The sequence below is a fragment of the Pterocles gutturalis genome, unplaced genomic scaffold, assembly GCF_000699245.1.
Source record: "Pterocles gutturalis isolate BGI_N339 unplaced genomic scaffold, ASM69924v1 scaffold28455, whole genome shotgun sequence".
Classification (NCBI taxonomy): Eukaryota; Metazoa; Chordata; class Aves; order Pterocliformes; family Pteroclidae; genus Pterocles; species Pterocles gutturalis.
Genome location: NW_010139108.1, coordinates 14,589 through 39,385, shown reverse-complemented (window position 1 = coordinate 39,385; position 24,797 = coordinate 14,589). Strand labels below are relative to the sequence as shown.

Here is a 24,797-nt window from a genome sequence, read left to right as displayed (position 1 = left end):
CCCCCCCCCCCCCCCCAGAAACAAAAAACCCCCAAAACAACAAAAAACCAAACCCCCAAACTCCAGAGATCTCTCTCCTCCACTGATGTGAAGCAGCACAGCATCTCTGAAGACATGCAGACGCTTGGCTGCTGAGGTGCAGTGCACAACAGCAGTCTGGTGTAAGATCTATTTAGCTACAGGAGTTCCAAGCACTCCGGCAGAGCAGGTTCAGACAAGTGCATTTCAGCCCACCAGCATGTTTCAAACAGTGTGCTGGTTACATGGATTAAACTTTTGAAGACATTTTTCATAACAAGAACAGCAGAAACAACAGGAGCTTTGAAAATAAAGATAGGCTATTTAAATAGATGATAAAAATCTTAACACTACTAGGTAGACTAGTGTTAAATAAAAACTGTCTGTACGTTTACAATAAATTAAAAATAACCTTTGGGTTTGAGTCTGCAGTATTTAGGGAGAAGTGATATGACTGAACATCTAGATTTGTAGAGCTACTGGAGTGCGTTCTGAAGTACTGCAGTGGTACGAAATTGAAACCTTTAACATAAATTATACAGTGATCTGCGTAAAATTATAAATTGGTAGTAAGTAATTATCCTGGATTATAGCCATCAAAGTGTTGGTAGACCAGGTAAATTGAATGTGTTGTTCATCCATTTTCTGTGGAAGCAATATAGCATACGTGGGGCATAATTTCATGCTGGCACTTGTTAATGGGTGAGTAATAAATCAGGCCACAGAACTCCTTGAAACATGAAAAAATGGAGCTGTAGTTCAATAAAAATAATAAAGTGCTTTAAATGAGCATTTGTTGTTTACTACATTGTTTCTCATTTCATGGTAGACATCAAAACCAACCCAATGAGATATGATAGTGCTCTAGGGTAAGTAAAACCGAGCCTGCTACTTACTGGAGTCAGTATTTCTGTGTATTTTCTTGTCCTGATGTTAGACTTAGTTTACAGCGGGATCAGCAGAGAAGCTTATAGTACAGGTTGAACTTGCACAGGCATAAAGATCACCATAAATATTCTCCATTTTAAACTTTCCATTTGCAAAAATGTGGATGTAAGAAGGAAGCAAAGAGAGAAATCTGGAAACAGTTCATGTCCAGTGTACGTAGCCAGTTTGTTTGTTCAGTTTTGTGAGACAGAAGAGGCTTGCTGGGAATGTACAGAAATCTGAGAATTTATTCCAAGTCCAATGAGTGATATCTGCTATAATATGGATGCTTCTTCCATGGCTTCAATCCACCTAAAAAGGGCAGGAAAGAAAAAGTGGTGCATATGAAATTATATGCATTTTAAGAACATAAAGTGTGAAGAGGAATGTATTTCCCATCCCAGCTCTACTGAGGAGCTACAGTTTTGTGATTAAAGGAGGAAACTGGGTACTAGGACTCCTGCGTTCTAGTACAACCTTTACCAGTAATTTATTGTAAAATCTCAGGGATAGTACAAATGCTGTCTTAGAATAAGAAAGATGAAACCACTGCAGTGAGTTTAAAAGCAACAAACCTCCCATAAACACTCGCCTCCTTCCCTGTGTCTTGAGGTGCTGGCATTTTTATTACTAATTTCATTACTTTTATTATGTGGAAGCAGTAGCATTAGAATGGGAAATCCAAACAATTATTTGTTGATGAGGAAACTAAGAGATTGATAAACAGAACACATCAGAGAAGTTTCTGTACAGCAATCACATTTAACAGACTTCTGGGTGTGACTCCTGGGACTCAGCCTCCTCTTTACCTCTATGAGGGAGCAAATTCTCCTTGAAGGAGCTGAAAAGCACCAGGTAGATTTTTAATGTCACCCAGGCCAGTCATGTGCAATTGGGCTTAATCAACCCTGTGAGCTGTTAGCTTCCTCTGTTATGAAGGCATTCTGAAGTGAAGGAGAGGAAAAAGCCAATGTGTTTCTGGACCTTTGCACTGGCTAGTGTGGAAGTTGCCCCGTACCTCTGTGCTGAACTGGTATCCTCCGCTCGGAAGCTGTAAAAGAGAGTCTGCTTGTGGTAGAGATGGAAAACTGTATCTGTACTTCCTTCCTCCTTTTCTGGGGCAATGGTGAAACCCAACAAAGGCAAACTTTCTGTGGCAACTTTGTCCTGAAAGCAAACGAGAAGTGAACTGAAATTTAGAGAGAGGGCATGTAACAGGTTGAGGGCTCTTTCTGAAAACCAACCAGTGATACAACCCCTCTCTGCCAGGGATGCAAAAGCAGTGATGTGAATCTTCTGCAGGCCTGGGGGCTCTCGCCTAAACAGGAGCAGTGCCTGTGCACTGTGCGTGTTTATCTAGTCTTAGTCCTGAACGTGTCCACCACCTCCGAAAGCCCAGTTCTTCATGATCATCCACATGGCCATGAAGGTCAAATTAGCTATTACTTTAATGTTGTTGCAACAGTTCCTGCACCCTGTGTCCTTTGTTTGTGTTGCAGCTATTCACAAAGGAGAAGTAATTAAGGGAGTAGGAGGAGACAAAATACATAAAAATGATCTAGCTGATATCCATCCTTCTGGGCGGTAAGGAGGAGCTGACAGGCCAATACACAAGGCCTGTTCTCACCCCTGCAGACTGCCTCCTGCGTTTCCCTGTTGGTACTAGTAGAACAAATACATCCTCTTTGTACTTGCAAAACTGCAGGATTCTCCTCCCCACCAGCAATGGGTTACAACACCGTCTATCTACAAAACTCCTGGCTGTTCCAGGTGCACTGGAGAATGCCTAGGGACCTTGAGGTCTTTAGGGGTAGACATGTGCACTAAGGTTCCCAGGGGCTGGCAGTTTATGATAGCATGAACAGTAAGAAAGATAACGAAGGGCAGTTTGTGAAGAGAGCTGCCAAGGTCCAGCGGGGGCTGTGGCTGGGCCCCGCAGATGAGGACGGCTCCCTGGGGACTTGGTCTGTCAGGTCAGGTATTGTGAGAGCTGCTGGTTATACCTTTCACATTTCCTTGTGCTGCCTGTAGGGAGTAAAGAAGGGAACTCGGGTAGGAAACTATTTCGAGTGACGTTGCACAGTACCTCGTTTGCTGTGTAGGTGTAGAGGACTTTGCCTTTGATAACAAACCAGCGTTTCTTCCAGTGCCTTTTGCCTCTCTTGCATCTGCTGAGGTAACCACTGATGGTAGCTCCCTCTCCTGAGGCTGCCACCTGGAGCAGGGTAGGAGAAATCAGGATTTGTAACAGCTTTTCCCCTCCTGATTGTTCATGTTCACATCACACCAGACAACCAGGTCTACGTCCATGAAGCCATAAGCAGACCATTAAAAATATTAAGACAGAAAAAATATAAGCATGGTGTGACGGTTCTTTTTAACTGTTTGACGATTTCTGGTTAAACTTAGTTCTCAGTAACTCTGATGGAAAGTGTGCAGTTGAGTTGTTATTGAGATCAGCAAGTTTACTGTTGTGTTCTGAGAAGCCAAACTTGTCTCTTTCCTGGTTTTTTTTTTTTTGTATATTAAAAGTACATGCTTCCAAAAGGGAATTACAGCCCTGTGGCTGAACGCTTTTAACATGTGGGTGTATTTAGGACTTTGCAGTGGGTTTATATCAGTTTCTGTTAATCACTTGACTGTGACTTGGTTTCATTTGTGAAATAATATTTCTGAGAAGAGCTACCCCTCTCACAGAGGTATTTTGAGATCTAAGTGCTTAATGTTCTTAAAGATCCAGATTTTGAGTGGATGGACACAGTGCAGTGTACGTTATTAGTTACAGTACTAAACTGCAATGGTATTGGATTTAGAAACAAAGGGCAGAGCTTCAAAACTAGCTTTTGTAGCACTGAGAGAAGAGAAGACTGAGCAGTAATATAACAGTGTTTTGCAGCAGAACAGAAATGTTCCAGGACCTGGGTAAAGCAAGTTAGAAGTAGTTATGGAGCAATGCTATTGTGAGGCAGGTGGTGTTAGCAAAGATGCGCTGCCTCCCTGTGCATAGAAAGGCAGTGCTTTTTCCTAACGGGGCTGGCATTTTGCCTGCTGCTTCTTTTAGCGTTTGGTTTGTGTGTTTGTGTTACATGCTTGTATCTTTGTCTCAGTTTCACCTCAGCACAAACAAACATCAAGAAGTTCCAGTGTCTCAACTGGACAATGAGTTCAGCAGATGTCTGCACCCTGTTCTCTTTAATACAGCCATAAATACCTGCTCATTTCAGTGAAACAGGAGTCCCTTACTGTGCTTGAGTTCAAGGGGCACTTAGCTATCTGGACTACATCAACATGATGGGCACCTTGTTCCTAGAAAGAAAACTAATCTAGCTGGAGAAATCCTGGCCCCATCAAAATTGGTGGGAATTTTATTTGTTGACATTGGTGGGATCAAGATTTTACCAATTTGATTTGAAATAGTTTCTTTTGAGCTGGAAGGAAGGTGCATGCTCCTGGGTTGATTGTCAAGGACTAGAGTCTATTCCCTAAGTAAGTGGTATTTTATTTCTCTTGAAATCAAAGTAAGATTTCAGAAGTAAGGGTCTCGTCAGAAAAGGTGACTGATCAACAGTATATCGTGCTTTGTTGATACTTGGTGTTGTCTGTGATCTCCCTTGTACTATCTAGTACCTTGAAGTTGTCTTATTTTTCTAAAGACTTTACAGGTTGATGAGCAAATTAAAGTACACTGCTGTAACAGTGGGCTTGAGAAGCTTCTGTGGTTATCTTCAGAGCTGAGAGTATTTTGTATTTTACACTCTATTGTGAAAAACTGAAAAAAAATTATTGCATCATGAACATAGACCTGGGCATGGGCTGAGCCCACTGCACACAGAATAAATTATAAACATAGCTGCTGAAGTATGAGCACACAGTTCTCTACAGTTCCTTTCCTTTCTTGGGCAGCTTGGTCCTACCTCCATAAGAGCTGAAGGGATCTTCTTCTGTTTCTTAAAAGATGAATAATGAATATTGTGGAAGACAGAGGAGAAGGCACTGTTTGAACACCTGGATGAAGTTGGAGGGAAGCTCACACTTAGTGGCCGCTCTGCAAGATAAAGAAAATTCAGAAAGGGAAGGGGGAAATGGATGAATTGGTACATAATCAGACTAGGGGTAAGAGACACACAGTGCACTTATGCAAATTGCTAAAGAAAATGCAACGCCTCCTCCATAGCCGGTTTTTATTTTAGCTTTTCTTTCAAATCACCCCTTTAAGTCTGATTAGATGGGTGGCTTTCATAGCATCCTAAGTGAATGGTAATAACCCACAGCTACTTGAAATAAGCCTTCAAGAAAGCTGACAAAGCACAAAACACAACTTGTTTTCTTCTAAAACCCTTCAGCATTAAGCAAATGGCTTTTCTGTCAATGCTCTCATGTTCTGTAACACGTTTGCGGGATATATTCACTAATGGGATGTTCTTTCTGTATGAACCATTGTCTTTGAGCTCTGCATGGCGGAGAGTTATTCTGTCTCTGTTGATCTCCATTAACCCCACTTGTCTGAGTTCATATCTTCATGATCTTACTTCTGGCAACACACATTATCTGGAAGCTCTTAGTAAACCACAGTGTTGTTTTAGCACAGATCAGACTTTTCACTTCTTGGACACACAGTGGCTTGGGGATCCTTTTTGGCTGTTGTGTCAGCATCCGTCCATGTGTTTGCTTGGCTAGTGTGAATTTCTTTAATCAGGATGAAAAAACTAAACTTCATCTGTCCCCACCATTTTATCTGTGACAATATTTCAGGCACATTATATTTTTTGCAACCAGATTAACTCCCCATATAGAAAAGCTCTTAGTGACTCTGCACTTCACCTCAGCATTTCTTTTCATAAAAGCTACAACATGGATGAGGACAGTGAGGAACTGTAAAGCCATTGTTTTACTTTAATGGATAATTCATTAGAAATGATGGGGAAGAGCTATCACCTCTAATTACATCACAGAATGGCATACTTCAGGTAGAAGGGACCTACAACAATCATCTACTCCAGCTGTCCTTGTCCCAGTGCCCCTTAAACGCTGACAGGCCTGGGGCAGCGACCGCCTGAAGAAAGCCTGTTCCAGTATTCAGCTGCTCTCTGGGTAATGAAATGTTTCCTCATGTCAAGTCAGAACCTCCCCTGACGAAGCTTTGAACTGTTCCCAGGGAGAAGAGCTCAGCACCCCCCTTTCCACACCCACTCCTCAGGAAGCAATGAGGTTGCCCCTCAGCCTCCTTTTCTCCCAACGAGACAAACGCTGTGTCCTCAGCCGCTCCTCACAGGATATGGTTTTTATCGTTATTCTGGTTTATCAGAAGGCCAGGGGAGCCCTCAGAGAACCTGTCTTACTAAAACGGTTCTAGCTGTCCTACAGCTTCAGTGCCCATGCCTGGTGCTTGACATGAGAAATCCTCTTCAACAAAGCACAACGCGGCAGGCAGATCCTAACGCCTTTCCGTTACACAGGCAGGAAATGTGCTTGTCAGTTCTGCCAGGAATGAAGGAATCTTACCTCTTTTCTTGAGCTCCACATAGCAGCTGTCACAGACTTTGGCTGCTTGATCTTTGAGGTACTTCATAGGGTACTTGTTTCTTGAGCAATTTCGACATACAATCTGCTCCAGCAAGGAGAGGTGCATGTAAGTATAATTTAAATTCATATATGTGCACATACAAAACAAACCCTCTGAGCTGGCTGGGAGAAGAAGATGGATAGTGGACCAGATAGGACTCTCCTAGAGCGGTGGCAGTCAGGGTGAGTGCACTGACTGAGATGTGATTGCTGTAGATTTACACCGCTGTAAGCCAGGCAGAACCGATCACTGTATCTGGTTGCACGCCACGGCTGTGCCTGTCTCCCCAGGAACTTATACCTTGCCTACCAGTGAATCACAAAAGCACCACTTTAATATTACTTCTGTTTTCATAGGTAACATTGTTTTCTTAAGAAAGCTTGCATGTTCCCACTAGCCCTGTGTAGGTACAAACTGATTTTATCTGTGGAATTAGAAAAAAGATTAAGTAATTGCTTTTTCATGCTAGCAAAAATTACTGGTAGTTTGATTAAAAAAAAAAAAAATCAGAGGCTAAAAGACAGCTATGGTTTGAAACAGGACTGCAGGCTTAGGTGTGTAAACAAATCTCTAGAGTCAGGGACAGAGACAAACCAAGAATGCTCATGGATCCCTTGGCTGTAGGGCAAGAGGCACCAGCTCTTCATGGCGCACAGAGGAAACTCTCCCTTTGGTCACTGACCAAACCATGCTCTACTGATGAGTTTCTTTGCTTTTCTTGGAAGATAACTTTGCTAGCTGTTACTAGGGTCAGGACACGGGCTAGTCTCTTTCAGAACAGAGCCTGTATTTTCAGTGTATTGCTTCGTTGTCTCTAAAGCTAGCTGTGTATCAGGCACAACGGCTGGCCTCAGTAACAATCAGTCCTGCAAGCCTGCAACTACCAGCCTTTGGGAATTAACGTGACCTTCCAGGGAAGAATAGTGTTGTTCCTATTAGAGTCATTAGAAACCTAATTACCTAATTTAGCAAAGCACTGACAGGTTCTGTGAGAAGTCAGATTCTGGTCTTGATGTGGCTACAAGTGTGCAGAAGCTGCAGCAGCAGCAGCCCGTGTCCTAGGGTTGTGAACAAAGCCTCCCGGAGAAGCTTGTGCAGCTCTTACCTTCCCACAGGCGTGGCAATGATGTCGCCTCAACGTGAGGGTGAAGTCACAGCCACAGTTCATGCACATCATGACATGGGACACAGGTACCAAAGTAGGAGGCCTCTCACCCAAGGGTATTCCAAGCCTCTCCCTTAGCTGAAAATCAAACAAGAACAAATGAAGAAGCATCCACTCTTCCCAGTTCCCCTCAGCCAGCCCTGCTCCATCACATACAGTTCTCTCATTACAGTCTACCTTCACCTGCTAAGATCCCCAAATTTTCTAATTCCTAATGCACCTTGTAAGTGAAGTGCAGCTGCTTGCGCACCGAAAGACTGTTGACAGTCAGTACACGATGCTGTTAAAGCCAGAGTCAACACAGGTGAAAATCCACGTAGATCCGTTCTTGGTTGGGCAGTGACACTCCTCCCCAAGGACAAGGGTCTGATTCATTGTATGTGCAAATTGCAGGTAAGAACATGAGTTAAAGCCATCTTTCTGTTAACAGCTTTTGAAATAATATCCATAAAAAGCTCTATAGCTTTCAGTCAAAAAGGGCCTGAGCTCTTTGTGTCATTACACCTTGGGACAGTTCTGTGATCAGGGAAGAGAGAGTACAGAAAACAGTAAAACCAAAGATTAATTTACCCCCACACAATCCAAATCTGATTCATGCTTTCCATGGGTGATCTGAATATACGTAAGCAGCTTTAGAAAATGTATTCACTGTTCCTGTTTCTTGGAATGTGCCACCTTGCAAGCCCAGGGCGCCATGGTCAGTGTGGAACTGAACCCAATCTAATACATCGTGCTGAGGACCTGTGTTACTTCAGGTTCAGCACCTGGCTACCCCACCGCCAGTGCACAGCAGCTTAGTGTTTGACACAGGTAGCGCAAGCTCTTGTGCATTTGAAGGACTGTTTGTTAGGAAAGTTTCCCATGAGGAAATTAGACTTTTGCAGACAAATAGGATTTAAACACAGAAAAATAAAATTCCCCCAGTTTTCTCCTTGTACATATTCAGGTTTACGTCAGAAGCAAAGCTGCAAAAGGAATTATTTTTTCATTTGTTGAAAAAGGATTTGATTCTGGTTGCTATACTAACTAATTTCTAATTTTTTCTTGTTAAATATTTGAAAGTAGATTAGCTTCAGGCCAAAAAGAAAATCTTGTTTTGTTTTTTGAATTCATTATTTACTTTCTCAAGTGTTCAAAAATTAAGTCTCAGACCAGCTGAAGTTGGCAGGGGCCTCTGGAGGTCATCTGGTCCAACCCGCAGCTCAGGCAGGGCCACCAGAGCCAGCTGCCCGGGACCATGTCCAGATGGTTTTGGAATGTCTCCAAGGATGGAGGCTCCACCACCTCCGTGAAGATGTTGCAGTGCCATCATCATCTTCGTGGCCCTTTGCTGGACTCTCTCCAGCATGTCCGTGTCCCTCTCGTGCTGGGGAGCCCAGCACTGTACACAGCACCCCAGGTGTAGCCTCACGAAAAGTTTTTTCCCCCCAGTTAGTCTTATTTAGTAAAACTGGGGTTCTACATAACCTGAAATAGCGTTTTTACTTTTTGTCAGATGCATTCTTTGCCTTCTTAATTGGGAGTAGTACAACTGAAATTAATGATAACAATAATATACATCAGTAGTGCTGGTATAATTAGAATATTGCTGGTGGGGTTTGCACTGGCAGTGACTTTATTGTGTGTATGATATTTGTGTAACTAATTAGTAGTTTTGTTTTCTTAAAATCTATGAAGTTTGTGGCTACTTTTAGTTTATCTATGATAGTTACCCTTTAGGAGAAAATAGTCTTCCTCCAGAAGAACTCCTATTTAAGGAAAGACCACAGAGTATAGAGTGTGATTAACATTTCAGAGGTGGCCCATGAGCTGTGATGAGCTTAATTATTTCAGCTTGGCATGCTAGTTTAAAGGAAAATAGTACGAACGTTTTGCTACTAGGTACTTGCATTTTATAACCCTCTTCCTTTCCTCTTTCTCTCCCTTTCCCATTCCCCTTTCACGCATTGAAAGACTTGGCTTCCTTTTACCTCCACGCTGCTGTGGAAGGTGGAAGTGTTGTGAGCTTTGTAGTGATCTGGGCTGTGTCTGCTGATGCAGCTGTACCAGTCATCCCTTTCCGAGCACGAGCTGTGGAATGAAATACATCAGAGCAGTCAATGCCATGCACAGCAGGGACAAGCTGTTTCTGGATCAGAGGAGAGCAGCCTCACTTTATGAAGGTTTACTTTTCCCCACTACTGCGTTGAACTCATAATTTTCCAACCAGGAATAAAATTGTAGCAGGACGGTTAGTATAGATCCATGATGAGGACTGTGACTGAGAAGGAACTGAATGCCCAGAAAATTTTTCAAAGTAGCATCTGTTATAAGCCACTCAATCCTAGATCACATAGGACATATGAAATGTCTCTCTTTATCATGTCTGCCCTAGCTTTTAGGCACTCCGTGGCAGGTAGCGTTGGTATGGGTTGCTCAAAGTGTGTTTATGCTCATCTCTACAGCGGGATGCTGAGATGATCTGTACATTAGGAAACGTAGAAGTCTGTCAGCCACGGCAGAGATGTGAATGCTTTTGTTTTCCTCTAGCTCCATCACAGGCAATCTCCAATCTCCTGGCAAGGGGCCAGGACAGCAATTTGGGAAGGAAGTTCCCCATTCCCTCTTGTTGCAGTTGTGCATGGAGGCCGGTAGTTTTCCGGACTGGCCCCTAGATGCCCCCTTTGCACAAGGCAAAACAGGGAGCACTTTGCACTTCTCTGCCAGTCCGGCTGTCCCAGGAAAACAGCAGGGCTCTGGGTACCTGTGACCTCCCAGAGGCATTCGCTCTGTTACAGCCGTAAGCTGTCCTGCCTCTGTCAGCTGGTTTCCCTGCTGTGACCTCCCTGTCCATCCGAAACTGTGCAGGGCTCTAGCTGATCCCAGCATCAGCCACAGGAGAAAATGCAACTCTGTGTGTTCTCCCCTCCCCGAGTTATACCAGCCGCTCACATTAAAGCTACCCACTAGACTTTGTTGTAAAAATTAGCAGTGGCATCATTGCCAGCTGCTGTTCAGCTGCGATTTCCTCACACTGTCCTCACGAAGGCCACCAGACAAGACATCTGAGAACAATCTGTCTTTTGTGGTCTTAAAGGGAAAAAAAAAAGGCACAAAAAGAGAGGCAATGCCAGATTATATCAGTGATCTCTGACTTAGCATCCCTCTGTACTGTGAGCGTAAGCCCGTGTCTGAAAAACACCAGCCTCTGTAACATTGAACATTCCTGGTGCAGGAATGGGAGCAGAAACTCTGAGCCAGTGTCTCTGCTGCATGTAGGCTAACCTCTTCCAGCGAAGGGGCTGTGTTACAGGAGATACCTCTGGCAAGAGTCACTACTAGTCAGTCCTTATTACTACCAAAAGTTCCATCAAATTACACTTTCTAAGAAATCTGAAGACGTCTGTATCTTCCAGACAAATCATGTTCACAGCCTGCAAAGCACTAAAAGAAGTGCTGTCTTCAACCTTTCTCTTGCTAATTCTTTCTTGGAAATTCTCCTCACTTAAGAATTAAATTATGATTTAAAAAAACAAATGAAATGTGATGTAAATTAAAGACATTTTGGGAAAGATAGATAAGAGGGACAATCTGCTGTTAAAAACCTGATATCATCCCCTTTAACCTCTTCTCTGCTCCATTAAACATCTCTACGCAGTAATCTCAAATTATTAGTGTCTAAATGTGGGAATAACACCTGTCTGCTGATGAGTAAGATAAATTATGTCAATTGGCACTGGCCTATTCTTAATTAGCTATTTCACTGGTTGCATGAAGGCTCAGAGGAATTTTTGCTGAACCTCTGAGGCTCAGAGAAGCTCAGACCTTGATTCACCATTACCACATCTGATCCTTGTGTGATTTTTGGGGCTGCACCTTTTGTGCTATCAGTTATCTGTGTTGGCTTCTTCTTTAAGCAAATAGAAAGAGGGTCAAATTGTCACTGCCGTCTCCTGGACAGGAGGGGACATCCATGGAACACAGAAACGGGACTGGGATGGGATTTTGTCACAGTGCTATCACTGTCACTTTGAATTAGCCTGTTAGGGCTGCATTCTCCCAGTGCTCTGGTGTTTCATATGGGCACCACATGGTTACCTGTGTCCAAGAAGAACATTTTTTAAATGCAGATAAAGGTATAAGAGCAGTGTGAGCCTTCTCCGTTAAGGCTCTGTGCTCAGATCTGTTACCGGCTCACTGCAAGTCAATAATACCCCTCTTTGGCTGAGCAAGCCATTTTCAGCATGTAAGGACTTTACTGTGCCGTCTGTTCATATAGCCACGCTGACTTCTGAGCTCTGGTCATCATCGTTCTACTGCCGTTAGTCCCTGGTGCTCAGTGCGTTCATCTTGTCTCATACAAGTGTAAAGGCGTTGAGGTTTGGGATGTGATTGTTCACAACTGCCCTTCAGTGCAGACCGGCAGCACCTCTGTGCGAGCAGTAAAATGTACGGTCTTTAGGGATGCCTGAAGGCTTCTGGTACCCTTCTGGTGAGTGCAGCAGGCTGAGGATGTTGTGCAGCGGGGTTAGGAGGGCATGTGCTGCACTGGTGTCTCATCAGCTCTGCCAGCCGGTACACAAAGGGTGAGGAAGGAGTATTCTTGGGTGACTTATGGCAGATCAGTCCCGCTATGAGCAGCACAAGGGAAAGGGGCTCTATCCCAGTGCTCTGGTAAGAGTCGGTCTCCGTCCAGCTGTTGTCAGAAGGGCAGCCTTAGGCTCAGGCGCTGGTGCTGTCTGCTACCGAGGAAATGCAGCTCGCAGGGGCCTCACCTGCTTCCTTTGGGCTAACTAAGCACAGACTTGGTATGAGTACAAAAGGCAAAGAAGCAGTGTAACAATGCAAGCAGAACATCCCAGGAGTCTCACTCGGGATGCCAGCTTAGCTGCCTCGAGTAAAGGGGACCCGCAGCAGTTATTTCCCCTCTACATACAGAAGGACTGTACACGTCTTGCTTTTGTGACTGGCAACAGGTAATTCTGAAGTGTCGCGTGTCTATTAGTGTGCGGCTCTAAGAAAATCTCAGATATTTTCTCATTTGCTGGTTACGAAAGGAAATAGACAAAATGGCTTTGACAGGTTTCTGAGCACTGCCAAGAGATGGCAAGTGCTCTGGGGAGGGTCAGAGCTCCAAATTCTGGTTTTGAATAAGAAAGTGCCCTCACTGTCTTTCTGTTGTGCTGTGTAATTTAGGGAAGTCTGCTGTGTTTCCAGCTGTGCTGGAAGCAGTGTTGGAGGCTGATGGTGGGAAAGTCAGTACTTAAAAGCATTGAAGACCTTGTTACTTCAAAGACTTAATTTTAATACCACTGCTAGTGTGCTATGTCTCTTGTAGGAAAAAGTCAAGCCAGCCACCTTTCTGCTGTAGCGGTAGGTAAATTTGCAGGATAATTTTGGTCTAAAGCATGAAAAAATGCAGTATGCTGCTATCTTCTGATCAGAAATTGACCTGCAATCTCTTTCTGGCATTAGCTTCTGATCCCAGGACAAAGATCCTGACTCCCAGTTGGAATCAGCGCTAGCACTACACAAACTCATGAGTGAAATTCCCTTTATTAGAAAGACCCATGAGGCTGCCAGTAAGGTTTAACTTTGGCTTTGTCATTTAAGCACTATTAAATGCTTTTATAGCTATTGCATGGTATTACCTAACGACTATTTTCTCCAGTTTTGCAGCCCTAGTGGTATGAGGTAACAACTGAGCTTATAGAAGGGAGATATGACATACTCCTAGTGTCACAGGGGAAAAATCATGAAAAATAAAGCAAAGGACTCAGGCTTCTTAGTAACAGGCTTTGTTCTCTTTCCTTTCTCTTTAAAATGTTATCAAGAGCCTACTTCTAATCTTTATTCAGTGTACGAGTTGAATTAGATACAGTTTATGAGCTTCACGTTTACAACTAACATCTTCCTTGTGTATCAAGCACTCAGCCATTGTCTGTTACAACAGCACGGACTGAAATGGAGTTAAAAAAGAATGAGACGCCGGTTAGGTCTTGAGTATTGGTTAGACTAATCTAGAGATACAGCTTTAGAATGTAGCACCCTCTGCCATGGCTGTTTGGGGACAGTACCTTGCTGACAGGATCAGGCAACATTCACCACATTCAATCTTCAGGACGTTTGGGGCTTTTTCTGTCACTGGGCGGCTGACCTAGAAACATGAATGTGGACATAAGTTAAACTATCTATAACCAGTACACCGTGTAAGACTCAATGCATGTGGATCTATGATGTCCTAACCATGTGTTTCATATTTCAATGCAAAGAGATGGGCAGGTAGGGTTTTCTGTCTTTTGTATTGCTGGTGTAAAGAGAAATGTTCTCTCTTTCAATATGGTGGTGGTGCTAAACGAAAAAATCATTTAATCCAACTATAAAGGTAAGCATAAAGTATCAGTCAGGGTTCAGGTTTAGTATGACAAGCTTAGGAGATGTTTAGTCTGACAAGTGTCAGAGCATTTTGGGCAAAAGTTTTGGCTATTCTTAGAATGAATGGAAATAACTTTCATCCTGATATGCAGACATTAGACGGTGAAGCTCTTCAGTTCAGTGAACGCCTGTCTGCAGCAAGGCTCTTTAAGAGCAAAAAAAAAAAAAAAACAAAACAAAAACCAAAAGCTACAGCTGAGCTAAAACATTTTCCCTGCTATGTAGTGTATTAGTTGCCTACTAATGGCAACTGCCACTTAGGAGAAACATAACTTCATGGTACTGATATGTTGTTATTAACAAGCATCTATTATGCTAGTGACTTAGTGTTTCAAATGTACCCCAACAAGTACCTGCTCTGCCAGTCCTTTTCACTTTAACAGTAGAGTGTTTTGGTGCTTCCTACCCCAGCTGGGAACCCATGGTTGGTTCTAGACTATCAGGTCTCTAGGGTGATCAGTTTCACACCTTTTCGTAACACCTCAACCCACTTGTGTCATTCTGCTGGGATTAATGTCAGTAATTCTTATCTTGCATATTTCCTAGTCCTTTTTTGCACAAATACAACTTGGCATATTAGCTACAGAACAGTTAGGAAGGTTCTGGCAGGAGGTATGTAATGAATGGCTAGGTAGGAAGCAAAGACCCCTCCAGCCCAATATCTCCTGTTGTACTGGTACTGATACCAGTGGATGCTTAGGGAAGGAGTGTAAGAACAGGACAATTGTGTCCAATTTCTGTAATTTGGAGTTTAGAAATTCACTGAAGAACAGACTATATTTATATCATTGTATGTAATAGCTCCCAATACACCTTTCCCCCATAAATTGGCTAATCGCTTTTTCAACCCATTAATGCTTTTGATGAAAACAGTTCAAGGGCATGTGAAAACCAGGCAAATGAAAGCTTTAATGTAAATTTTGAGTGGAAGGAGTTTAAAACCAGGCAGACTAAGCCCTAGTGACTATTTTGTGGGGAATAACCATGCATTGGCTGGAGACATGATGAGAGGAATGCACAAAATGGGATAACAAATCTTCTCTGTCTCCAGTTTCATGATCAAATGGTAAATCTGATTTTTGCTTGTATTATTTATGCAGCCTGAATAAGGCTGTCATACTAAGTCACAGCCTTATAGACAATCTTTTGTGTGTTTGTTTTATATTATTTTTCCTTCTCTCTACTGTAACAGGCAAGGGAATCCCCTGATAACAGGTCCATCCCCTCTTTCCCCTTGCTGGATGTGAAACATAAACCAGCAAAGCACTAACAGCCCACTATGCAACTTTAATTCCAGACTGTAATACAGATGAGGCATTACCTTCATGCCTGACACAGCCAAGGTGTTTTTCAGTCTGTATTTGCCATCCTTCTGGGGGTATGTGTACAGCAGAACATCATTCATCTACATGAAGAGAAAGACAAAATCAGTAATTTGCAATATGGCTTGCAGACCCGCCCATCCCTCCCTGGGGGCGATACCCAGAAGAAGCAGTAACTGGATGGGCTGCTAGGACTAAAGACAGGCTGGGGCCACACAGCTTAGGTCAAGGCTTGTGTTTCCACAAAACTCGGGGGAGTCTGCGTCGAGGACTTTGATTCCTTCCCGTTTTTGACTGTTGCTAATGGCCAAGCTGGTTTTTATTCATCTTGAGAGAAACAGCTGCTTGTTGTAAGGGCAGTGGGTGTTCAAGGTGGGAAGGCAGGCTCTGCACTGACCGCCCGGCAGTACCAGCGCACTGCCCAGGACGCTGCCGCTCTGACAGCGGAGCTGCGGGGACGCCAGGGCTGGGGCTGGGCTTCACCGACTGCCATTTTCTAGGCAAAAAAGGAAGTGGAGGTGAGGAGCGGTGCCATGGTCTGGAATGATTCCAGGAGAAATGGTTTGGATATCTGAGAGCAGTAACTGTGCTTCACTGCTCGTAAAACTTGCCTAGGCACCTGGCAGCTTTGCCAAGACTGTGGGATGCAGCTGAGACCATGAAAGGGCACAAATTAGAAACTTATTAAATTTTGTGATGAAAAAAAATCTGTACCTCAACGACCCAAATATATCCCTAGTTCTCACAGCTCCTTGAAGAATGCATGTTTTTCAAACAGCTTCCCACTAAATGGGACCAGATCTTCTCTGCTGCTAGCCTGACTTAATCATAGACATCATTGCAGCCTTCTACCTTTGTGCAAACAAACAATAAATGAAACTGGATCTTGTACATCTTTGCTGTCCTCTCTTCCCTTGCTACTAGAAGGAATAGCAGTATCAGGTGGGCCTGAGCCCTGCCAACGCAACGCTCGTGTGCATGCATTCGCTGCTTTGCTTGAACGAGCAGGTCATGGTCTCTTGTCTTCCCCACACCGCTCACATCTGCATAAGCTCAGTCACCCCCTTGGTTACTGTACTGGGATGCTGTGAAGAAAGATGTGCAGGGCAACATAAAACCAAGGCATAGGTAATACTGTGTGGTGCTGGAGATCTTAAATGCAGAAATTCTCAAGAAATTAAAAAGTAGACAGCAACCAGCTTTAACTTGGATTCCTCTGTAACAAAGACATTTAAATATAGCCAACTGGATGGTAATAATACTGTATTTTGGAAGGAAAACTGCGATAAAGAGAGGCACAGAAAAGAAGGGAGGAAACTAAAGAATGATTTGGCAATAAAATAATATATCCTGTATGGCTGGAATTGTTAGGGTCTTGATAGTACTGCCGGATGACCTAAAACTGCTGGTGTAAAATTTTCACTAATTTGCTTGCCTGAAAAAAATGGAAAGTGGAGCCTTATGGATGTTTTCTTAAAAGGTCGTAGTTCATCTTTCTTACAGAGCAGGAACAATGGTTAAAGAAAAATTAGGTGGAATTAATACTCCTGGGTTTAAATCCTTATCACCTTGGATTTAGCAACAGAACTGTTGTTGCCTTTATTAGGGTCATGAGTTCACTCGTGGACACCAGTTCATTAAGCAGCTGTTTGATTCACAGTAAATCACGCTTATGTGCATTAGATGCCCATCTTTAAAATGCAGATTCCCGTTAACATGAGGCAAAATAAACTCAAGAGTGACCTTCCCCAAAACTTTTACTTCACATTTTACGACTTTTCAAAATTTGAGTTTACAGAGTCAGAGCAGCCAATATTTTTTGTAGAAAATGCTGAAGCATTTAATTCTATAATTTTAACATAAAGACTCCCATGCCCTCCTGCACTGGCCACTCTACTGTGTATTTCTGTGTGTCCCTCTAGTAAGTCTTAACTTATGCAGAGTTGAAAGCTCTTTTAACATAATACTTCTTAAGTAAGGACAAAAAAGCATACTGTCAAGTCAGAATAGGAGCCTCATGTTCTCTCCTCTGTTGTCTAAAGGGGAGTATTTTCTCTGTTGCAACACCACAATAGAATTTCCTTAGAACAAGGTGACAAATGGGTTGTCACAGAGTTTTTCTGTGATTTATTTATTGCTCCATAAATTACCCTCTATGCTAAAGTTAATCCAGTCCACACAGTGACACCTGCACAGTACTGACCAGATGAAGTTTCCCAGTTTAACCAGGGCTATGCATTACCAGAAGGTTCATCACAACCTACTGCACACTGAGTATCTAGAAGGCTAAGGTAGAAAGAACTGAGCAAATGTAAATATTTCCGTGAAAAATAGACGAAAGCTTTTTTTCACTTGATATTACTAGTAGCAACTAGGACTCCAGCAGCCAGGAGGGAAAAAGGTAAAAAGGCAGGCAGACTTTATTGCTAGCATTAAGAGAATATTCTATGAAATAAGAGAATATTAGTGAAATCTCATATTTGTCTGGTGATTCTGCTATCTCGTGAATGTTCAGAGGATTATATAAGAACCAGGACTTCCTCTGCCACTCATCAGTGCCGGTACTCAAGGCTTGTTTCAAACCACAAGGAAAGGTAACTGTTATGGGCACTAAGACCAAGGAAGCGAACTCCTAAAAGATTTTCAGGATTCTGGTGTAATGTGCCACTGGGTTTCTTGAACAGCAAACCCTATTTATTTTATTTAGAAAGTTATGTATTTCTTTAAAAAGCCGCTCATTCTTTTATTAGTCTCGATTAAGGATGACACCCTGGTGTGTACTGTTGTGATGACAGCTCTTCCCAGGATTTTATTAAACATTAATGATGACAGCCCAGCTGAAACCAGCACACTTTTTTTCATAATTGCCCACGGCAGTTTTTTTTCCTTCTTCTGTTTCTCTCCCCCACAGTGTATAGCAGCGGGCTGTGACTCTCAGGTCCCACCAGCCACAGCTTGGCACAGTGACATTGTGACAAATATTTCAGAACTTGCTAAGTAAGGCACACGTTTTCCTGAAGAAGGAAAGGATTGCACTGGCTGCTGTCTCCGTTGGCACATCCGCACTGGAGACGTGAGCGGTGGCTCTCCGGGTGGTGTGGACAGAGAACCCTCCTGTGCAAGCAGTGAGGACTGGGCTGTGGTCAATGCTGACCTTGCAGCCCCTCAGGCATCTGTGGTAAAGAGATGAGTGCCACAACCCCCAGGGGATTTCCCAGGAGTTCCTGGGCTTTCAGACACACTTCCTCTGTGCCAGAAAACTTCCGAATAACTGGGATCCCCAGACTGCGTGGGTATTGATCTATTCTGACTGCTCTGTGCACACACCTAGTCCTGAGAACACACACTGATAACACAGATAAAGTGGATGTCTGCTCTTCAATTTTCTTTTTCTCTGTTACTACTTCTCTTCTCCCCCCCCGCCTTTTTATGATCTCCTCTGTTGTGATGGGAACCCAGTAACATTAGACGTCAATGCAAGTTTCCTAAGCTCCAGTGTCCAAAGGTATTGATCCAAACAAGTCTATCTATGCCCTGCTGAGCTGCTGGCATCCATATGTAATGCACTCTCTGTCTGAAAGCTTCTACCATGTGTTTGATTTTTTCTGAATGTTTTAAAGGGTTGTTCCTTATGAACCCCGTGTTGTTCTGTTCACATCACCTGAGTGTCAGCGGAGCAGCCTGAATGTGTGCTGGGCTGCGCTTTCCAAGCTCTGATTCCAAAACCTCCTCTACTCCATCTCTGCCAGCTAGAGCATTAAACAGTCTCCCATTTGATAGCAGCTTCCTGCACCCTGCTTGCAACACAAGCAGCCTTTGTAGAGAAATTCTTGGAAGGGTGAGGTAAGAGACAGTGTCTGAGTTGCAAAGTCCTGTGGTTGGGGGGGGGCAGTTAGGGGTCCTGCCAGTGTCAGCAGCCCACCCTATGCTGCAGAGAGGCCCCAACGTCCTTGTAAACAGAGACTGGACTCAGGAAACAGGTGCACAGCAAAACTCACCAAACATCCTGCCAGGAAACACCAGATTCAACAATACCATCAGCCTGTACAAAACAGCCAGCTCAACACAACATACATCCACAGAAACATACACAGACCGAGAGTCCTACACAGCCGTGCCGATGTGGGCTGTGCACAGGCGTACACCATCGCACAGAGGGTTAGAGCACAAGCACGCCCATCACCAAAGCACGCCCTGAATGCACTGGCCAGGCGGGAGCTAGGCGCGCACCCATTTTTTATAGCATGGTCTAATGTGCTTTAGTTTGGTGGGCTCACCTCCTGGGATGTGTAGGGGTTAAATTCTCAAGGTTATCCTTCAGTATATGCTTTTCCACTGAAATTCTCTCCAGGTCCTGGGCTTGACTTAGCTTCAGTCAGAGTAAGCTCCCTACTAAGAACTTCAGAAAATTCTGTTCATGTAAAGATCTGTTTGGGGTAGCTGAGGTACATACGTGTATTTCATCCAAAGCTAAATGAAACTGCACCTGTACACGTTAACTTCTGGTGATCTTGAGTGGGAGCTGACATGTGAAGCATCAAAAAAAAAGCCAGTTCTGAAAGGTTTTCTTTTTCTTATCCTACCTGAGTTTTGCTAGTAGCCTCAAAGTATTATGGTATGGTCCTTACAAGATAAGGGCTTTAAATAAATGTGGGTTTTAAGAGGCAGTGTTTAGGAGATTATTCTAGTCTTGGGGTTGTGTGGTTTTGGGTTGGTTTGTTTTTCCACACAGTGTCTCCAGGCACCAGAACCAAAGGCAGCACTTGGGCTGGGCTAGGTGCACTGGCAGAAGGAAGGGTATGTTCGTGCAGGCGCTGACTGTTACAGAAAGGTGTTGGCAGTGGTGGCTGGCAGGGCCTTGGGACTGGTGCAGTGAAGGGGCTGTATGCCACGGTGAGAGTGAGTTGCCAGGGCTGTGCAGTACTTGTCTTGTGTACCCACGGGCTAAACCGTCCATGAAGCAATGCGTGAGTGGAGGAGGCGAGTGGTGGTGGCACAGCAGAGAAGCCACAGCATTAGCAGCGAGAAGCAGATAACGCAAAACCATTCAGGTGTTACTGCAGGAATTACTGTATTTCACAGTGCCTGCCTTCCTGCAGTGGCACCGTACGTGGCATTGCTCTGCAACCGAGGAGCTTTCAGTGGAGAGGAGACTGAGTGAGAAAATCACTGACCCCAGAAGCAGTTTGCCTGAAGTTGCCTCATTTGCCAATAGGCTTAAAACTGTTTCCAAGATGAAATCCCTCCCCCGCCTCCCCAGTGGGAGGTGTAACACAGGAAGCCTGAAGTGGTTGCAGCGTTAGTGTGTTAGGCAGGAAAGAAGCCAGTTTTATGTGGCTCTTGGTTCTTCAAAGTGACCACTATGGTTTAGTCTAGCTCCACCACATACTTTGCATGACAGCATGTTTGGTCACAGTTTGGCTTTCTGACTGAAAGGAAGAAAAAAATCACTGTTTCCGAGTACTGAGAGCATCTATGAACAATAGGACATTGGCTACTGTAATGTCTCCAGCTGCCAAGAGACACTTCTTTCTTTGCAGTTAACATCCGGGTTTGAGCAGCTGAACTCTCCCCAGGAACCAAAAATAGTTCCTATACTAGAAAGTGCCAGAAACTCATTCTGTGCTTTCTTTGTTCCAGTAATACTTTCAGCTTCTTGTGACCTTCAAGCTGATGCAACCATTTTGGACTACTTGAATTTTTTCTCAGTTTATCCCAAGTTTAAATTACTTTCCTCTCAATGTTTATTACCAGACTGATTTCTGATCTTCCTTTTAAATTCTCTATATCAGCTATAGTAGCTAGGTTTGTGACACTTCAGTGTTTGCCACAGTAGTGGATTATGATGGCAGTTGCGAACACACGAAGACAAAATGGTAACAACTTCTTGGAATTTGGTCCCATCTTTAGCCACAACTCCAAAATGTTCTTGTAATACTAGCAAAGGTGAGTGTTTCAGAAGAGAGATCAGTAAGGAAGCAAGTATCATCTGTTGTGAAGTTGTCATCAGTAGGCTTCAGAGTTACTACTGCTGAGAATGCTGTTTCTTAAGACCCACTCCTGGAGATTCTGGCATGGCCATTTCCCCTTGGCTGTAACAAAGTCATGATTTTGACATTTTTTGTTGTTACAGTTCATTGATGCTGACTCAGTAAAACAGCACTGCAGCAACCCCATATTTGAAGATTTGGGTGAAACCCATCACCTTCTCTACATGAAAGTCTGAATTTTCACAGAAACCAATGAAGCTATGAGAAAAGTGTAGTGACAGCATTGTGTCCCATCCCATCTGATCTTTATGACTGCAGTACATGATCGAGGGGGCAAAGAAGCTTGTGCATCCCCTCACACACAACTAGGAAATATTAATAAGAAGGAGAAATAAAAATTAGTGGCAAAACGTATGACTTCTGTAATAAGCTATCTCCCCTCCTCACAATGGTCCCAGGGTGAAAAGTTGTCAGCAGTTAGAGAGGTCGCAGCAAATACATATTCCAGGCATATAAAACAATTATTTAAAAAAAAATCTGCAAACAGGACTTTAATGTTAATAGCAGCAGTAGTGCTCAGTTCTTTTTGTTTCTTTTCTGGGAAGGAGTTCTAAAGAATTTTTCAAACATTAACAGGTAAGCAGGTAACAAACTCCTAAGACACAGGCAGGTATGATTTTCCCCTTCATACCAATAAATGTGTAAAAAGCCTGTGGTTACACAATAAGCTACATGAAAAGTTGAGAACAGAGCTCAGGAGCCTGGAGTCTCAGATACTCTCTAACTGCTCAGTGTAGCACGTAATGCAAAACAAAATGCATGAGTGTTAATAGCATATCTCCAAAACAGTGGGTTTTCATCTGTTTCATCAATTTTTGCAGTAGGGTTGTGGACTCTTGTGAAGGGTATTCCAGCCAACTGATGAAAGGTTTATTTTTCTCAACTATCTTAGCAGAATTTTGCAAACCATAATTGAAAACTGTTGCGCTATAAGCTGGAGGTGTGTGTTCAGAGGGACTATACCGAGGCGATGCACACAGTTATCAGGTAATTTACAGAGATGTGGACAGCGGGAACTAAAACCCAGTTGTTGAGCTCAAGGATACAAATCTCTTCCAAGTGAGTCCAAAAAAAGCTTTCATAAACTTTAGCAGTAGGATGTTCTCTGTTGCTTCTAATCAGGCCTTAGGAGACCTAAGGCCTTAGGGTCAGACTTTCAAGTGTGAAGCTTAACTGCTGAAAGTATTCGGGAGCTCCCATCATCCTGATCACCTTGGAAACTTGCAATCCTTTGCAGAATTCTGGGCTAGTCAAGACTGTACGTAGCTGTGGTACAGACGGAGGGCTGCACAGCCCGTATTTCTGTATGCAGGGCCAATGGGACGTGTGAAAAGGGCTACAACCACTGCTGATGGTTAAAGCCTTGCAGCCTGGAAGTTTCTGCCAGGGTTCAGGGCTGCGTAAGTACAGGAGAAGATACCAGAGAGACAGTAAAAATGGAAAAGAAATCTTACCAAGAACAAATGTCGAGGGTGCCTGGTTTTGCCAGAGACTTTCATCAACGTTCCCTCTTTAACAAAGATCTGAAGGAGAAAACAGCAGGTTGTAATCCTGTGACTTCTCATTCTGAATCTTATTGAGAAAAGAGAATATTCCTCCTGGGGAAAGAGCTACTCTAACTGCTTTCATCAGCACAGGAAGAGATAGATACCTCAATACTTGCTTTTAGCCTTACTGCTTATGATCTGGCTTAGTCTTTTCCTGGGTGAGCCCTGCTGCTCTTCATGGCTTGCATCTGTGTCAGTACCAAATGGGTTGGAAACCCACCTGTCCTCAACCCACTGCGACTGTGCTCGGTGGTGACTGTCACAGATTGCAAAGCTAACATGCGATGGGCTTCAGAAAAGAACTCTTGTCATAAAAAATCCTCTACAATAGACACATAAAAAGAAAAGCTGAAACCTTGTCACGCTACATCCACGTAACTATGCCTGTGTACATAATCTGTACGTGTTTGCAAACACAATACTTTCTTGGTCCGTGCTGTTACTGTGTATGTAGATAGGACTGTGTATGTAAGTGAGCAGCTAAACTAGCATACTAGAACTTGATTGCAATAACACTTCAATAGGTCTAGAATAACTGAACTACACCAGTGGATTAACAGTCGTGTTATTTTTGGATGGAGAACAGAATCTGGTGTTTCCCACTCCAGAACAATTTATAATCAAAGAGACCAATCCCGCAAATTCTGTATGCTGGGCTTTGCAGAATTTGTTAAAGTGTTACTTGGCAAGGGCAAGTGCAAATATTGATATTAAAGAAAAAATACAGGTTGACTGCAGTATTTGGCTGATGAGGATTCTTATGCTACCACTATGCATGCCTTGAAAATTGCTTCATGAGTTTTGCTAGAGATGTTGGTGGACTGAAGGGAAATTTAGAGTTGCAGAACTCAAGAAAGAAATCTTTTGAAGTGTAGAGGCATGTTGGAGTTGAGGAAACTGACGTGTTTGAAAGCCAGGAGAAGAAATTTGCATTCGATGTGGATGGCAAGACACAGCTATACACTCTCCCACATTTCTGTTCATGTGTTGCTTAAAAATGATGTCTTGCATTAAAAGCACCACTGGGGAATGGTGAGAATAAAAAATTGAAAATAAATGCTTCCCCTGATTTAAGGCTCTTACCCAGCCAAGTAGAACTCTGAGCCTTTCCAGGCTGCAAGCGATTCCTGCTAGTGTTGCAACCTTTCAACAGGAGTGTCTAGGGAGGGAAACAGCAGCTCCATGGGAACACGCTCCAGTGGGGTGGCTGAGGGCAGCCGGAGCGAGCAGTCCCCTTGGCTGCTCTGTGTAAGTGCAGGAGCAATGCGCGTCTTTCCCAGCCTGAGCCTCTGGGCACATCTCTTTGGGCACTGACGGAGTGATGGCTTTGTACACAAACCAGTGCTCCAGCTCTTATCACAGTAGCTCAGTAAACAACACTTGTAGGTCTGAACTCTGGCCATCCACACAATCAGAGATGTCTTATCAGCGCAGGTCTGCCCGCAGCACTCACCCTTCCTGGCTGGAGGAGGCTGCTCTGCCCTCTGACGCTGTGCTCAATGTGCACCAGCTTCTGCAAGTTTTCCTGGGGGAAAGAAACAGCATTTAGGAGACTGCATGGCATCATTGTTCTTTAGACAAGCAGGCAAACCTTCCCTCACCCTTCCTCACCATCTGATTTCTCTAAAAGTGGTATTACAGAATTAGGTTTCAGAGAGAACTGAGCCCAGGGATCTTGCGCCCAGAAAGTCGTCTTCCAGCTCTACAGGTCTTATGAAACCTCATCACCTGCATTCATATCTTCTGTGTCCTTCTACAGACCTCTGAGACGTCAGTTCACCTTCAAAAGGG

At 43.6% G+C, this 24,797-nt stretch overlaps 1 protein-coding gene across 1 annotated transcript in view; it reads right to left on the bottom strand.

The window, feature by feature from the left end:
• Positions 1–1,220: 1,220 nt before the first annotated feature.
• The window catches only part of LOC104468953 (FYVE, RhoGEF and PH domain-containing protein 5-like), a gene marked incomplete at its 5' end in the record, with an annotated part of 37,809 nt that continues 14,232 nt past the window's right edge, over positions 1,221–24,797 (bottom strand). The window contains 11 exon segments of the mRNA XM_010083253.1: positions 1,221–1,257; positions 1,964–2,112; positions 3,032–3,160; positions 4,860–4,990; positions 6,400–6,550; positions 7,614–7,751; positions 9,644–9,743; positions 13,730–13,809; positions 15,409–15,492; positions 22,914–22,982; positions 24,460–24,531. Of these exon segments, the coding sequence (XP_010081555.1) occupies positions 1,221–1,257; positions 1,964–2,112; positions 3,032–3,160; positions 4,860–4,990; positions 6,400–6,550; positions 7,614–7,751; positions 9,644–9,743; positions 13,730–13,809; positions 15,409–15,492; positions 22,914–22,982; positions 24,460–24,531 (1,140 nt within the window).